The 17621-nt window shown below is 41.6% G+C and overlaps 1 protein-coding gene across 1 annotated transcript in view; it reads right to left on the reverse strand.

Moving 5' to 3' along the window:
• Positions 1–17621, reverse strand: part of PMFBP1 (polyamine modulated factor 1 binding protein 1) — a 42535-nt gene that overhangs the window by 13130 nt on the left and 11784 nt on the right. Inside the window, exons 4-9 of the mRNA XM_049703554.1 lie at positions 12658–12900; positions 9090–9311; positions 5333–5503; positions 4238–4348; positions 1387–1513; positions 1132–1289 (exon numbers count right to left, since the gene is read on the reverse strand). Coding sequence (XP_049559511.1) covers positions 1132–1289; positions 1387–1513; positions 4238–4348; positions 5333–5503; positions 9090–9311; positions 12658–12900 — 1032 coding nt within the window. The remainder of the gene's footprint in view (positions 1–1131; positions 1290–1386; positions 1514–4237; positions 4349–5332; positions 5504–9089; positions 9312–12657; positions 12901–17621) is intronic.

Here is a 17621-nt window from a genome sequence, read left to right on the forward strand (position 1 = left end):
TTGGCTACCTGTCTGACCTCACCTCTTGCCGCCCCACCCTCTCTGCTTCCGAGCTGACTCCCACCTGAGGGCACTCGCCCTTGATGTTGCCTCTGCCTGGAATATTCTTCAAGACTTTGGCCTGGGTGGGCCCCTTACTTCATTCAAATGTCTGCCCAAATGTCACCTTATCAAAGAGGCCTCCCCCGACCACTCTGGGGAAAACAGCCACCAAGCTGTTTTAGGAATTCATTAGTACCTAACATTTTATTGTATATTAGTTTTATTTGTTTGTCTCTAAAGACTGGAATGTAAGCTCCATGAAAGTAGGGATGGCACATGTTTTATTATATTCTTATGCCTAGAAGAGTGCTTGGCATATAATAGGATCTCAAAAGTATCTGTTGAATGAATATATGAGTGACTCGAAGCTGCTTATCCAGACTCCTTGCTGCTTCTTCAACATCTCTCCAAATACCTCCATTTTGACTGGTGAATCACCTCCAGACCTTGAAATAGGAAGTTTGAATGACCAGCCACTCAAATCAATTGGATTATTTCTACTAGCTCTGATAAAAGTTCAGAGTTGAAACAGTACTGACTACAAAAACTTGCGCTGGTTTCAGTCTTTCTGCCCTTGGTTCCAGTCTTACGCTTTTCTAGGAGCTTGATTTACGTTGGTAACTACAGACCTTCTAGGGCATATTTCCACTAATATTTTCAAACTGCCTGGTTTGCATATTTGTAAGTTATTTGTAATTAAAGAATTGAAATTCACATGAAATTGTGAATAAGGCTACACATTATTTTATAGCATTTCTTTCTACTCTTAGGCATAAACAAAAGCATAAGGGAATAATACGAGCGTGTCCCAAACTCACTATTGCAGGGCTGGGGAAGAACCCCTTTCTTACACAGAGTCCACATCTCTATTAAGGCTCCTGATGTTTTATTTATTTATTACGTGCCATGAGAAATTCCAAGGAAGAGCTCAGAATTGCCCCTGGGCCTGAAGCACCGCAGTCTCACTGCGCATGTATGGGTGCTCCCCAAGCAATCACAGCGAGTGTGGGGCCACAGAGCCCGCCTCTGCCGAGGCCTGGCCTCACAGGGCCCTGCTGGCAGTTCCAACCACGGAGCTCCTCGCCTTACCTTGTCTTTCTTCAAACCGAGCTTCTGGGTCTCAGTGAACTGCACCTGCAGCTCCTGCAGTCGCCGTTGCAGGATGACGACCTCCTTGTCCTTCCTCTCCAAGCGGGCAGATGTCTCTTCCCGCAGCCTGTGCAGGTCCAGCTCCAGCTTCAACATGTCTGCAGCGGGACAAGACAGAGCGCTTCTTGCTCAGAGCGGGGCTCCGGCTTCCTTGGCTGCCTACCCTCTGCTGCAGCCCGCTGGCCCACGGTTTACCCTCCATGATGCTTTTCTTCTCTTCTGACACGGCTTCTAGCTCCGTGCGCAAATCCTTCACGAGGTTCTGGTACTCCTCCACGTGCGAGCACTGGCTGTCTTTCTGCTCCTGCAGGTGCTTCAGTATCTGGGCAGATGGAAGAGCAGGGCAGGGTGAGGACATGGGGGAAGAAAGCTTTATAGAATTCTGAGTGTCCAGAACAGGCAAATCCGTAGGGACGGAAAGCAGAATAGTGGTTGCCAGGGTTTGCGGGAGGGGGGATGGGGGGGTGACTGCTCGTGGATATGGGTTTCTTTTTGGAGTGATGAAAATGTTCTGGAATTAGTGGTGCTATTGCCTAACTTTGTGAATACACTAAAAACCAATGATTGTACACTTTATTTTTATTTTATTTTATTTTTTTAAACATCTTTATTGGAGTAAAATTGCTTTACAATGGTGTGTTAGTTTCTGCTTTATAACAAAGTGAATCAGCTATACATATACATATGTCCCCATATTTCCTCCCTTTTGCATCTTCCTCCCTCCCATCCTCCCTATCCCACCCCTCTAGGTGGTCACAAAGCACCAAGCTGATCTCCCTGTGCTATGTGGCTGCTTCCCACTAGCTATCTATTTTACGTTTGGTAGTGTATATATGTCCATGCCACTCTCTCACTTCGTCCCAGCTTACCCTTCCCCCTCCCCATGTCCTCAAGTCCATTCTGATTGCACACTTTAAATGGTGAGTTTTCTGGTATGTCAATTATATCTCAATTTAAAAAGTAAAAAGAGAGTTAAAAAAGAAAGGACATGGCAGACTTCTTCTCATGCCCACACGGAATGGAATGTGCACAAAAGGAGCCCCCTCTTCCTCCCTGTAACACTCAGTGTCATTGATAAGACACCTACTGTGTGCCAGGCACTGTGTGCACTGTAGGTGCTGCAAACGACACAGACACCAATTCTTAACCCCAGGGAGCTGACCTTCTGGTGGGATGAGACAGACAAAGAGCGTAAAGTAGTGACTTACAGAAAACAAAAGTTGATAAGTGCTATGGAAGAAACAGAACAGCAAAAGGGGAATGGAGATGTATGGGGCAGGCAGGGGCGAGGCTGTGGGTTACAGTTTTAAATAGGATAGATGGGTTGGCCTCACTGAGAAGGTGGCCTCTGAGCAGGCACTTGCTGGAGGTGAGGGCGTGAGCCATGTTGAGGTATCTGAGGGACGAGCTCTGCAGTTGGGGGAGCAGGCAGTGCTAGCTGATGACAAGGCCCTGGGGGCAGAACATGCAGGAGGCCATGTGGTTAGAGTGGAGTGAGTGATGGAGAGAGAAGGAGGAGGAGAGGAGGTGAGGAAGTTAGGGGGTAGTCACATCACAGAGGGCTCTTAGTCCCTCAGCAAGAACTTTGGCTTCTACCCTGAAGGAGAGGGGAAAGGGCTGTAACCAGAGAAACCAGGAAGGAACATGTACACGTGGCCAAGAAGGAACAATTAGTTGTCTGGGCATCAGGGGATGCTGGGGAGATAGTTATGTGATTTCACAGTTGACAATGAAGGAGGGTTGCAGCAAGAAGACAGAGGGGGACAGCTGGAGAAATGCAGGGCAATCACCGTCTGACCTGGGTGTGGGCCCTACAGCGACTCAAAGGCCCAGTGTGTGCCAGGCCAGCTGAGGGAGGAGAGGACGGCTGGCACTAACTGTGATGTGGGTAGTTCTAGCCTGAATAGAATGTTCAAATAATGTGAAGGCTTTGGGTAGGATATACAAAATGGTGGGTGAAAGTGGATTCTGTTTCTTGAGGAAGTCTGTATCATTTTAGAAAATGGAGTATTAAAGAAGAATTTGTGTTTAGTAGATACAGTTTCAGTTTCGCAAGATGAAAAAGTTCTAGAGATTTATTGCACAACAATGAGAATATACTTAACACAACTAACTGTACACTTAAAAATGGTTAAGATGGTCAATTTAATGTTATGTGTTTTTTGCCACTATAAAAAATTAAAAAGTGAGGGAGAAATAAAGACATTTCTCAGATAAAAAGAAAACAAACATGGAGTGTATGAGATCTTGCTGTAGGTCAGGATGTGAATAACATGGGACTGACTTTTAAAATAAATATTGACAGATGTACAAGGAAGAGCTCCAAAGTTCATCCAAACCTTGTGGGACCAGAAAGTCCTGGAAAAAGAAGCATCTCCACTCCCCAGCTAGAGGATCCCTTGGAGAGCTGATGTGTTGACTCTCTCTGCCACTCCGCTTTGCCACTATTTCAGCATCAGCATGGCCTCGTGTGGCTGGCTTTGCCTTGTACCTCGAGTTCAGGCATGACTGACTTCAGACCTCCTAGAAGGGACCCTAACCTAGTTTTCACTGTCATATTTGTTGGTCAAATCGTGTGATTTGTTTCCATGGTTTAAATGCTTATTCATTATTAGAATCAACTTTTGAGATGGCTTTGAATTTTGAAAACATAAGAGTTTTTTTTTAAAGGGAGTGGATTTGAATTAATAATCTTCCTTAAATTTGTTGCTTTTCAACTCCAGCCAGAAACTAGAAGGCTGGATGGTTCTTTTGAAGCTAGCAAGCCAAAAGGAGCCTCTGTCTTGTTTAGATGTACCATTGGATGTGAGTTAAGAGACAGGTGCAATTCCAAAATTCAATTCCAAAATCTAATCATGCCAGACGCACTCCTTGGGGGCGTGGCATACATTATATACACGATCCTTGTGGCAGGGCTAATCAAAGTGACACAAATATAAAATAAAATATAAAATGTAGTATAAATATTTTAACAAGTAGGAGAACCCAGAATCAAACCCAACTCGGCCCAATCCTACCAGGCACACATAAGCAAAAGTTCTCCCACCTTTTTGATGTCTTCACAATCTTCTGAGGAGCTAGAGGGATGTCGGTGGGTGGCTGTATAGGAAGCAAAGTCTGCTTGTAATTTTATCAAAGCCTCTTCACGCTCCAGAACCTGCAACCCAGCACAAGTCAGTTATGCTGGATGATCAATGCAACTGGCTTATTACTAGTGCTATTTTTGCAGGGTGTTCCTTTCTCAGCCCAAGTTTGTTGCAGCATTATATAATTCATATTATATAAACTAAGGAGAAGGAATTATGTTCTCAATCTTATATCAAGGTTCACTAAGGCATAGACAGTGATTTGTCTCAAGTCCGTCAATGGCCACATTTTGGACTCCCTCTTGATCCTCTGTGCAGTCCAGTTTATGAGGCAGAAGAAGATTCTTTGGAGGCTGTGACGGAAAGACGTACTGAATCTCTCAGAAGATAGGATTCAAAGTTCAAGAAATAAAGAAGGAAGTTTCTTTTGGAGTGGGTGAATGTGTACGTGTTTTTTAAAATTAAAAAAATATGAAACTTTTGTTCTTGTTTGTTGAAAATAATTCACATAGAACCCAAGCATTGAAAATAAGAAGTGAGACTCTCCTATCCACTTATTGTCCCCTCTCTCACTTCTACTAAGGGGGAGGGGGCACTATTGGCAATTTACAGTATATACTTCCATATTACGATCAAAGACTTTAAAAAACAAAAGTGGGACTGAACTATACATAAGATTCTGCAACTTTTTCTCAACAGTGTATCGCAAATATCTTCCATGCAGCCCTTACAGATCTGCTTAATCTTTTTCCTTGGCTGTGTATTATTCCATAATATGGATAGCTCTTTAATCATTTCTCTTAATCTCTTTAACTATTTCCCTACTGATGGACACCCTGGTTGCTGCGTGAGATTTTAAGTCTCTTTAGAATCTTAGTGTGGGTTGGGGGATGCATACCATGGAGAATATGAACAAGAGGCAGGGACATGAATATGTAAGACATTTGAGGAGTACTGGAAAAGAGATTACTTTAGGTGACTCTTTTCCCCTCCTCTCTTTCCTCATGGCTTTATTTTGGGTCTCTTGGGAAAATGTTCTAGAAGGAGACACTTACCAAAGCGTTACTGCAGGCTAGCTTATTTCGAAGTTCCTTTATTAGATCATCCTGCTCAGAGACCTTCTGCCAGACTTCAGATAGTCGTTTCAGGGTCTCCTGATGCTCTTGAATCATGCAGGGAGAAGTGTATATATGCACCTTTGAATGATCACCATTACTCTTGGGCTCCTGGGATATTTAAAAATAATAGGTTGATTTTGTTCATAATTTTCGAGTCAATTTCAATATGCCATGAACATGGAAGATCTCTAGACCTGTATTCTAAAAGTTTATATTCATATATGTGAATCAGAGCTTCCTTAACAAAAGAAAAAAATTAAGTGCACACACGGTAAAAAGTTCAAAGCGTTCACAAGAGAATACACTGAAAAGTCAGTCTTGACCCTCCATGACACAGGTCCCCTTTTCCATGACGGTCTGTGTTCCCAGTTTTTTGTATATCCTTCTGGGGATAATTTATGCATATTTATATATGCGTATATGTATAAGTATATAACCCCCTACTCTTCCCCTACCAAATGAAAGCCTTCTGCATACTATTCTAAACATTGTGTTTTCACTTGGCCACTTATTTAGGATATTTTCCATATTGCTGTTTGTGGATCTATCTTACTCTTCTTTTAAAATTAATTTCAAACTGCACGAGTAATACACACACACATATATATGTAATCTTTCTAAAACACTGTAATATTACAGGCAAGTCTAAATTTCTCTTTGACCACCACCTCTAATCCCATACTTGCTGCATTCTCCAGAGATGACAATTTGTGCATATCCTTCTAGAACTTTCTATACATTTACATACATATAAATGAATATTGTAGTATACATATATTATTTTGTCTTTTTGAAACATTTTTTTTCTCAACAAGATGCCTTAGAAATTTATCCATGTTAGTACATGTGCTTTTATCTTGCTCTTTTAAATTGCTTTTAAATATGTTTATCCAGTCTTCTATTGATGGGAATATATGTTGCTTCCAAGTTTTTTCTAAAACGAAGCTGAAATGAATATTTTTGCACATAAATCTTTGAGTACCTATTCTAGTTTATGTATAGATTAAATTTGTAGAAGTAGTAATCTATTTAAATTGGATCTATTTAAAACTTTGATATTGCACAATTGTCCTTCAAAGAAAACATACCAATTGACACTCTCATCACCATGAATATGGCTCTTTTCCTAGAAGTGCGTTTTTTTAAAAAATGTCTTTCTCTAGATCATCTGAAATCATGCATGAAGGTTACTACCTGTTCACTGGTCTGCACTAATAATGGGGTGAACTGACGCAGACAGGCAAAAAAGAGCAAAAAGTCCTGGTTTGGATGGTAGATACTTTCTCCATTAAACTGTCTCCCTAACTGGGCTTTTTCAGGCAAAGTTAGAAATAGTTCATGTTCACTGAGCATGAAAGCTGCCCATGAGTGTATAAATAATTCAGTGTCTATGTGGAAAAAGGAATGGAAAACAATAAAAAAGTTAAGAAACAGTAAGATGATACTCTCATTATGTATATATAAAATATATATATATGTGTATGTGCATTATATATATATATGTATGTGTATATTCCAGGTGGACTAAAGCTAAAAACATAAAAATACAAAATTATAAAAGTGCTAGGGCTTCCCTGGTTGTGCAGTGATTAAGAATCCGCCTACCAACGCAGGGGACACGGGTTCGAGCCCTGGTCCAGGAAGATCCCACATGCTGTGGATCAACTAAGCCCACGTGCCACAACTACTGAGCCTGCGAGCCACAACTACTGAGCCCACGTGCCACAACTACTGAGGCCCGTGCACCTAGAGCCCGTGCTCCGCCACAAGGGAAGCCACCGCAATGAGAAGCCCGCGCACCACAAGGAAGAGTAGCCCCCGCTCACCGCAACTAGAGAAAAGCCCACGCACAGCAACGAAGACCCAACACAGCTAAAAATAAATAAATAAAATAAATAAATTTTTAAGAAGTGCTAAAAGACAATATAAGATAAACTTTTGCAATTTTGAGGGTAGTGAAGGCCTTCCTAAACAAGACATAAAACCTAGAATCTATAAAGAAGAGCTAAGAGATTTAACTTCATAAAAATTCAAAAGTTTTGTATGTTGAAAAATACCATTAATAAGAGAAAATGAAAAGTTACAAACTGGGAGAAAATATTTATAACTTATATAATGAAGCATTATTACCTGTAATATATTAAGAACCTCCTATAAGTCAACACAAAAAAGACTAACAACCCAATAAAAAATTGGTTAAGGATTTAAAAGCAATTCGTAAAAGAGAAATCCACAGGACCGATACACTTATGAACAGGCTCACTACTTCATTCACAAGGTGGGAGCTGTGATGGGCCTCACAGATCCCCTTCAGCAGTGAAGGACTTACTCCTCCAGCTGCTGGGGGTGATGCCCTAAGATAGCCTCAGCTGTCAGCCCTCTTAGGGATTGCCTGGGCTGAAGAAAACTTTTGCCCAAGGTCATGTCTCTCCCTAGGAAGACAGCTTACATCCAATCACTGATCAACATGGAGCTATAAAGGCCAGCTCCCTTCTCCCGAATTTAGAATAGCTCTAAAGGTCCTTCCAGCCCCAGAGCTCTCCGTGAGGTTGGCTGAGGCCTTTGCTGGGACCATCAGAGCCCAGCTTCTCCATCTGCCCAACCCTGCTTCCTTCCCCTTCCTAGGTGTTGATGCCAAGAGCTTTCTCTAAAAACGTCCTGCATACCAGTCTGTCTCAGAGTCTGCTTCCTGGGGAACCCAACCCACAGCTATTAGAACTAAAGGAAATAAAAATTGAGAAAATCTATTTTTTTCCCCATCCATCAGTTTAGCACAACTTAAAAAGACTGAAAACATACCCTGTGAGTGTAGGGAAATTATTGTCGGTAAAAGTGTAAACTGGTAGAACCTTTTTGGTGTTCAATTTAGAAGTATCTTTAAACATTAAAAATAAGCATTTCCTTTAACCCAGCAAAATCCCACTTCAGGAATTAACCCCGTAGAGATAAAGATGTTCATTTACAGCTTGTTTGTAGTAGACAAACAGGTCAGTAGATGGTACAGGGTACAGTCATACTACAGAATACAAGGTAGTAACTAGAAGAAATCATCAAGATATACATTTAAAAAGCAAAGTGTAGAACCATATTTATAAAATGACTCATTTATGTAAAAAGAAAACTCTAACTTTTTACATAGCAATAGGATGGGGAAGATTGCCAGAACATTTCGGGTGATTGCCTAGCGGGAGAAGAGTGGGGCGGAGAAGGCTGAAGGTGGGCTTTTACATTTAATATCCATAATTCTGTCTAGAGAGCCTAGATTGTTGTATTACTTGTGTAATTTTAAAAAGCAATTGAAAGAAAAAAGAAACAAGTTCAGTCACTTCTTTGCTATGTTTTTTGGCTTTCTCCTCCTATTTAATCCTGACGCTATGGTTTCCATGAGTCCTGTGACCTGGAATAGCCCCCTGCCGGACCCCCATGGCAACATGGAAGATTTGAGAGCTCATTTGGTAATTCACTTTCTGCCTTATGTGAAGTTGTGGCTCCTTAAATTAATTAAGGAGTCTTAAAATTCCTAAGGAGCAATCTTACAGGAGATGTGAAGGCTGGAAGTGCAAAACTGAGGGCTACAAAATTCAAGGGAAGGAATGACAACTGGTTGAAGGTTTGGGTTTCTGGCAGAGAGGCTGGGACTGTTACAGGGACCACCTGGGAGCTCCTGGTCTGAGTGGTCTGGTTTAAGTCCTACCTGACCGACGATCCTGCTGAGCTCCCCCTCCAATATCTTCACTCGGCACTCCAGTAACTCGATGCTGCTCAGGGAAGTCTGGTATTTATCCCTGTAGAGGTTTAAGCTCCTTTCTAGGGAGAGGATTTTGTCCCTGGCCAAGGCGAGTTGCTCCTGGGCCAAATGGAGCTTCTCCCCTGTGTTCTCATTATGATTTCCTGTTTCCTCCTCACAGAGAATCACCTGTTGGTGTAGGAAAAAACAACAACACTGAACCCATAGAAGCATCTAACGAGGAAAGGATATTGCTATAAGACCACATGCAGAGGAGTCTCATATCTTAACTAGAAACCCAGATGCAAAGAACAGGCCCAGCTCAGATCTAAAAACTACAATACATAAAATCAGAATGTTAATGATTAGAAATTTTTTTTTTTAAGTTTGTCCTGTTTAGATGGTAAGCTTCTTAAAGGCAGGGACCATATCTATTTCTCATTCTGTCTGGTATGTAGTTAATTCAATAAAGACTTGTTAGTTGATTAATAAGAATGAATGTATAGCTCCATTTTTTAAGGGCTTAAAATGCCAGTATTCTTTCTTTCCTATGTATTCTCTAGAGGTCTAATTTAGAACATGTGGAGCCCCTCGTGCACACAGGCCCATGTCAGCAAAGTTCCCTAGAGATAGTGGGGGAACATGACCCGAAGATCCTCTGGGATTTGCAGCATCCTTATTTAGGTTCTTTTTCTTCCTAATCAATTAATTAGTCAACCAACTGACAGATATTTATTGAATGCTCATGAACACTGTTTTGGGTGCTTAGGGGTATGTATACCTATATAACATAGGCTCCTCCCTCAAAGAATTTACAAACTCTTACAAATCGGGGAGAGATACGATTTAAAATTAGCAAACAACTGTTGAGTGAGCTAAATTATATAGCTTGAATTATATGTGTTGAAAAAGTTAAGAGCAGGAGGGTCATCAGGAAGGCTTCATTTGGGTTCAAATAGTTCAGTAGAATTCAGACAGAACACATTTTATTGGTCTAAGCTAATATATTTGCTGCCTGTCATTTGAGATTCGTCTTGGGAGAAGATCATTTAGTTTGAGGTGTTTATTTGGTAAAGAAAAGAGGAAAGGAGTATTTTATATTCAAACGTTTATAACGGAAGCTCATATCCCCATGACACCCACCATCCCTTTGCATGCTAACCCCACTCCAACCACAAGCATCTTCAACTCTTTGCCTGAGCGTTGCTCTGGCCCCAGGAGTCCACTCAAGCAGAGGAGCAAGACAAGGCAAGTGACAAGCCCTGGGGAGTTTAATACCCTCAGGGGCAACTCTCAACTAATGACTGGGGTGGTTGGCTGGGATCAATCTGAGGGGTGTTCTACATTATCTCCCAGAATTCTCCAGAGGGGTTGAACCCCAGTTTCCCAGAGCAGTGATCTTCTTGATTTTCTTTATGGGCTTCCCGCCTTTGTTTGACTCACTTCCCTATTCTCCCACCATGCTTCCTGGGATCACCTCCTGAATTGACTAGTACTTATATTCATCTCCTTAAGATCTGTTGTTGGGAAACCCAACATTAGACAGAAGTTTGATACTTCTGTGAACAAAATATTGGGGGAACTTGGCAGAACGCCTAAAGTAATTTTTCCAAAGATTTCCAATTTTGTGACTGCTGCCTGCCGAATCCCACACCTTGACTTTATTTGGGACAATAGTGAGCCTCACTAAAACACTGCATTTCCTTGCCTTCCTAAGAACTAGCTGTAGCCATGTGACTAATTCTCGCCAATGGTATATAAGTGAAAGTGTTTTGTGCGGCTCCTGGAAAGTGTCCTTAAAAGGGAGGAGTGTGCCTTTCTCTCCCCACCCCACCTCCCACCCGATTATTTGGAATGAAGATGTGATGGTTGGAGCTCCAGCAGCTGTCTTAGGTGAACTAGAAAATGGAAGCCTTGGGCTGATGATGGTGGTGCTGAAAGACAGAACCCTATGTATCTGATGACACATGTAGTTACTGTAACAGTCCTAGACTACCTCTCTCTGACCTTCTTTTATATATCATAGAAATAAACTATCTTATTTAAGATACTATTACTATGGGGTTTTCTGTTATATGCAGCCAAATAGAATCCCAACTAATTCAGGGTGACTTTATCTAGGCTGGACTCTTGTTTAAGTTAAGATGAACCAGACAGTTTTAACACAGCCCTGCATTAGCTTTATTAAACCATGGTTTATGCTCACAGGCTTTGTCCCAGATTATATTATGTAGGATAACCTTTCTTTGTTCCTTTCCCTCCCAGTCCTTTTCAGCAAATTCTTATTGGCCATAATATTTCCTTTAAAAAAAATTCCATGTTCTTTAAGGCCCTCCATAAAACCCCTGGAGTTAGTTCTTAAAACAGCACCATTCAAGATAGCCCTTGGAATTTTATCTTTAAGGGCAGAGGAAGAAAATGCCAGAGGAGGCTGCCTGTCCCATTCCCTTTTTTTTTTTTTTTTAATAAATGTATTTATTTATTTATGGCTGCATTGGGTCTTCGTTGCTGCGCACGGGCTTTCTCTAGTTGCGGCAAGCAGGGGCTGCTCTTTGTTGCGGTGCGAGGGCTTCTCATTGCAGTGGCTTCTCTTGTTGGTGGAGCACAGGCTCTAGGTGCACGGGCTTCAGTAGTTGTGGCATGAAGGCTCAGTAGTTGTGGCTCGCGGGCTCTAGTGCGCAGGCTCAATAGTTGCGCACGGGCTTAGGTGCTCCACGGCATGTGGGATCTTCCCGGACCAGAGCTCGAACCTGTGTCCCCTGCGTTGGCAGGTGAATTCTTAACCATTGCACCACGAGGGAAGTCCCTGTCCCATTCCTTTGAACCCATGGTTTTACTACTGCCAGTGCTATCACTTCCCAACTGATTTTAGTTCTATGGTTTTGGTCTTTGGAATTTACTTGGGATTCTACAAGGATGATACTCTCTGGTTTAAAAAAAAATACTATCCTCGGACATGAATAGAAATGAATGTCCAGAATGTACTTAAGCGAAGTCTACGTGATCTAAAACTCCAGTCTGAAAAAAATGACTGATCTGGTACTGTCAGCGATTGACTCAGACTCATTGTCTTGTTATCTTATCAACTGTGCAAGTGCCAGGAATGTATATATGACCAAAACCTGATTTTTCTAAAAATGATTGACTTAATAGACCTTATACCTCCTTCATAACCCTCAGAGAACCAGAGTCTTTTGCATTTAAATTGCCATGGTAATAGAATGGAGATGATAAACCTACATGCACACCATACACATATATGTGCGTGCACACACACACCTCCCACACGTGTACACACATACCACATACCCCATGTGCATTAATACTGGAGCTTTCATCCAATTATGCCATTCTGTTTAGTTCCCTCTGTTCAGCTTCAAAAAAAATCAAGACTTAAAGAGGGAAAGTTGATAAAACCTGCTCAAGATGTTGTGAAGCTCTTCTCTAAGTCCAACGCTTGCTTTCTAGTAGCTTTGGCCTGATTTCTGTAGGTACATGGGCATATGGGACATTTCCATAGTTACTTTATCTATACCTCATCTTCTTTCATCTTGCAGTGATGGTGGAGAATGACCAGGTCAGAAGTCTCCTTCTCCAGGATGGACTGATACTGCAGGAGGGAACAGTAAGAAGTCTGCAGCTCCTCGGTGCGAAACTCCAGTTCTTGCTGAAGGGCCAGCAACTTTTTCTTGAGCTGTTGGAGTTGTCTCAGATGACACTGTTTATTGGGCTCAAACTCCATGTGTGACTCCTCAAATGCTGACACTTGCTTCTTATCCTGTAATTGAGATCAAATATACAGAAAGGCTTTAGATTGTCACCAAGCAGGCATTCATTCTTTGATTTTTTTCATTTGTTCAACCATTCACATCCATCTATCCATCCATTTATCTTTTCATCTCCAGAGCACTTATTAAACATTTCACTCTATTCACAATTAAACATCACTTTGCACTTCCACTCTATGGGAAGGATTTAAAAGAAGGAAAAAACCATAGTTTCTTCCTACTATTTAGATCTACCATTCCTATTATGTAGGTCAGAAGAGAAAACATTCACATAAAGAACCTAGAGAGTAGTATAAAGATACACTCGATAATATGCTTATGTTTTGTCTTCACGTATAAAGATAACACAATTGACCTGGAAGGGAATGAATTTCTGGTTATGGTTCTTGGACTAAACTTGATTATTAAAAATGCCCAGATAAAAGGACAAACTCTTGGGGAAATAGCTTTCTGGAATGCTGGGAAACGGGAGGCAGAGATATTGTTCAGGCACATCTGGGCACTGACTCTGTCTCCTTCTGAAGGCAGATGTGACCTTGCAGATGCTGAGTGTGTGTGTGTGTGTGTGTGTGTGTGTGTGTGTGCGCGTGTGTATGTGTGTGTGTGAGATCTCTCCCTGCCAGTCTACAATCAACCTGAAATGCTGCCACACCCCACCTACATTTTCATTCATTCATTCAATAAGCATATGTTGAACACCTACACTGTATCAGGTATTCTGCTAATAGGACACATCCCTGAGTTGTTTATTCTAGTACGATTGAGATCTTTGCACTGATGCTTCTATATTTTCTTGCCCAATATTCCTGGTTGAAATGGAGCAGGACCCTATGGTCCTCCCCTCCATGTGCTCTGCCTGCCTTTTGTCTGTAGAAAAACTTTAGCCAAAGAATAAGTTTAATCAGAGAAGTGAGAAAATGCAGAAGCAAAGTAAAGCAGTCAAACAAGACCAACTAATAATAGTTTAGTCATTAAACAAAGTCAAGGACATTTAGTTCCTCCTCAAGGGCTATAGGTAATATTCTGAGCCATATCCCTTGAGCTGTCTTGTAGATACTGAAACCCCCAGGTGAAAAAAGTTAATTACATGATGACCAGACTGTGGCCATGACATAAGCTGCCGCAATTCTGAGAAATGGGCCCAAAGAAATGGGAACAAACCCACCCTGGAACTGAATATTAACTGTACTTAAAACAATCAAGATGACGCTGATCAGACCCACCGATGACCAATTTCATGATGACTGTCGGGGCTGACTGTGCTGTTTCTGCATGCAGCCCCCTCCCTCCACATATACACCCCCGAAACTCCGCTTTAAAAGCTCTTGCCCACTGATTGTCAGTGGAGGGAGTCAGCCTTTAGATGTGAGTCTGCCCTCCTCCCCAGTTGCCAGCCTTGAAATAAAGCAAAGTTTCCTTTTACCAACCTTGCGTCTCGAGTACTGGCTTTAGAGTAGCGAGCAGTCGGATCCCACTTTCAGTAACATGGTGACATGTGGAAGAGAGGGGGGTGAAGAGGGTGGCCTGTAGGCCCTCCTTAGCGCCCTTCTCTGCTTATTGTCTTCCTACTTAACACTTTCCTGGCATGTCCTTAATGTGGCATTTCATATTCTGCCTTGCATTGTAATGATCTCTGTGCATCTTATCTTTTAATTAGATTATAAATTCCCAAAGGGCAGGGGTTATGTCTCCTCCTATAGGGCCTAGATTATAGATTCATACACAGCTAGGTATTGTAGGAAAGAAAGAAACAAAATAGAGAATAAGCAATCTCATTGGCTCCCAAGAATTTGAGCTTGTGGCCTTGGCCTCATTAACAGAGTAATTTCAAAGTTTTTTAAAATAAACTTTTTTTAATCGTTTTATTGAAGTATTCTCTATATATCATAAAATTCAACTACTGTAAGTGTACAATTCAATGATTTGTAGCAAGTTTATAGAGTTGGGCAACCATGATTGCAATCCAGTTTTGGAATGTTTCCATCGCCTTGAAAATTCCCTCATGCCCATTTGTCACTCCCACTGCTACCCCAGCTCCAAGCAACCACTAATCTGTTTTCTGCCTCTATGAATTTGCCCTTTCCAGACATTTCATATAAGTGGAATTGTATAATATGTCATATTTTGCGTCTGGCTTCTTTCACTTAGCATAATGTTTTCGAGGTTCATCCAGGCTGTAGCAAGAATCAGGATTCTGTTCTGAATACTGATTTTTACTGCTGAATAGTATGAATATACCATATTTTGTTTATCTGTTCACCAGTTAATAGATAGCTGGATTGCTTCGGTTTCTATTATGAGTAATGCTGCTATGAACATTAACATGGTAGCTATTGTGTGAATATATTTTCATTTAGTTAATTTGTTTAGCAAATATTAAGGGAATACCAGCTATGTGCCAAGCACTCGACTAGGCAATGGGGATACAGAAGTATATAAAACAGAATCTCTGCCTTCAAGAATTTTGCATCTACTGGGGGGAATGTGTGGAGGAAGAGAGAGACAGAGAGAGGGAATGAGAGAGAGAGAGAGAGAGAGAGAGAGGTAGCCAATTACAGAAGTAAGTTATGTAGTTTATTAAGAGGAAAAAGTGCTGTGGAGGAGAGTAAAGCAGGGGAGGGAGATGAGGAATGCCAGGATGGAGGAAGTTGTAATTTTGAATTAATTTTGTTTTCATGGAAGATCGCTTTGAGAAGGTGACATCTGAGTCCAAACTTGGAGGAGGCAGGGAAGGAGCCTGGTGGGAATCTACAACAGGAACACTCCAGTGAGAGGTAACAGCAGGCGCTAAGGCCTGGAGGTGGGAGGTGCCTGGCGGTGTTTGAGAAGCCACTTTGTTCTGGCTGGAGCAGAGACAGTAAGCGGGAGAACGGTACCAGATGAGGTGAGAAAGGAAAGGGAGGTGAGGTCCTCTAGGACCATGTAGGCCTTTCTGAAAATTTTAACTTTTCCTTTTAGGGAGGTGAAAGGCCAGTGGAGTGTATTGAGCAGAGAAGTGATGTGATCTCCTGTAGATGTCACAAAGGACACATTGGCTGTTAGATTGAAAATGAACTGTAGGGAGCCAAAGATAGAAGCAGGGAGACCAGCGTGGAGGCTACTGCAAGAATCCAGGTGAGAAGTGACGGCGGCATGGACCAAGGGAGGAGTTGGGAGAGATGGCTGGATTTTAGATGTATATTTGAAAGTAGACTCCACAGGATTTGCTTCTGCGTTAGATGTGGGATGGTGGGAGATAATGGTCATACAAGGCAGGATAACTCCATGGTTTTGCTCTGAGTAACTGGAGAGATGGAGTGTTAAAGAGATTAATTCAGTAAGAGCTGGGACCCAAAAGAGAGAAAATCTTCTGTAGTGAGAGTGGGTGGAGACAGCACAGATAAGATCAGAGAGGCTGATCAGCCCAGTTCAGAGCCAGAAAGACAACAGCTGACTGTGTCAGTTCAATCTGAAAGAGAAGACAGAAAATGCACCACAATGGTCACCAGGCAAAAAAAATCCCAGGCAAAGACAAGCTGAACCCTTGGCCTGAGAGAATTCTTTCCTAGGCCAAACAAAGCTGAATTTTGTATTTACTCTGTGTAGCTACAATTGCCAACGTTTATAATAAATGTTTTTAGTTAAGTGCTTTCATTCTTTTCAAGATAAGAATTGTGCTATTCTTACAACTCATCTGTGAATGAGGTTCAGAGAGAAGGGACTTGGGAGCGGGGTGTGTGTGTGTGTGTGTGTGTGTGTGTGTGTGCTCAGGTGTGCATGCACAGAAACATATATGGGGGAGGTTCTCAAGAGCCCAAGTCCTCTGTCTATACAGGTAAACTGTGGGGTGGGGAGCTAATTGGAAAAAGACATTGTCGCGAATAAATACTTAATGTGGGTAGAACTAAAGCAAAGGAGTGAACATCTGGTGTATGGTTACTGCAGAAGGGCTTATTTTAGTAAAGCTAATACCCAATAAAATCCTTACCAAATTTTGCTCCAATCCTGTTTCTCTTGGCTTTGTTGACAGTGACTTGATCTCTGAAAATTAAGAAACAGGATTCCTGGTCCTTCTAGTGCTTGTGTGCAAGTATTGATTTGGACCTGCCTCTCCACTGCTGGATGTGTATGACCCAGTTGAAAACTGACTAGTCTCCTCATTATATTCTTTCTCTGCTTCCCCTTATTTCATTACCCAAAAGAATAAGAGAAATGCTCTTCTTTTAAAGAAGCCAAACTCTTTCCTTAGGGCTTCCCCTCCAAGTACATCATCTATACTTTGGTGTGTTCATAATTGTTCTTTGACTTTAAAGCCTCCTGTGGGTAAAGAATGTCCTTTCCTAGTATAAAGCTTAGTAACCTGGCAGTGATACTGGGGAACTGCTAATCATCTCTTCCTCAGAGGACATGTTAAAACTTCTGGGTTTAATTTTGGTTTGAGGTAATATAAGAGACCAACCAGATGATGAGAGTTCGCTAAAATCTTTCAGTACAGGGCAAAGGTAGCACCTGATCTAATTTGCCTGCTTATAAAGATCCAAGAACTGCTCATACCCGCAGAGAAACTAGAGTTTTCTTGGATGAGAATTAAACATTTGCACACTGTAGATACCTATGGGCTTAGGAATCAAATTTCAAAGACTTGGAGAAATGCCTAGACTTATCTGAGACCTATTAAATTTCTACTTATTTATCCTTAAGTATTCAAAAGATTATTTTCTTAATTCTACAT

This window comes from Orcinus orca, chromosome 20 (genome assembly GCF_937001465.1).
Source record: "Orcinus orca chromosome 20, mOrcOrc1.1, whole genome shotgun sequence".
Lineage (NCBI taxonomy): Eukaryota > Metazoa > Chordata > Mammalia > Artiodactyla > Delphinidae > Orcinus > Orcinus orca.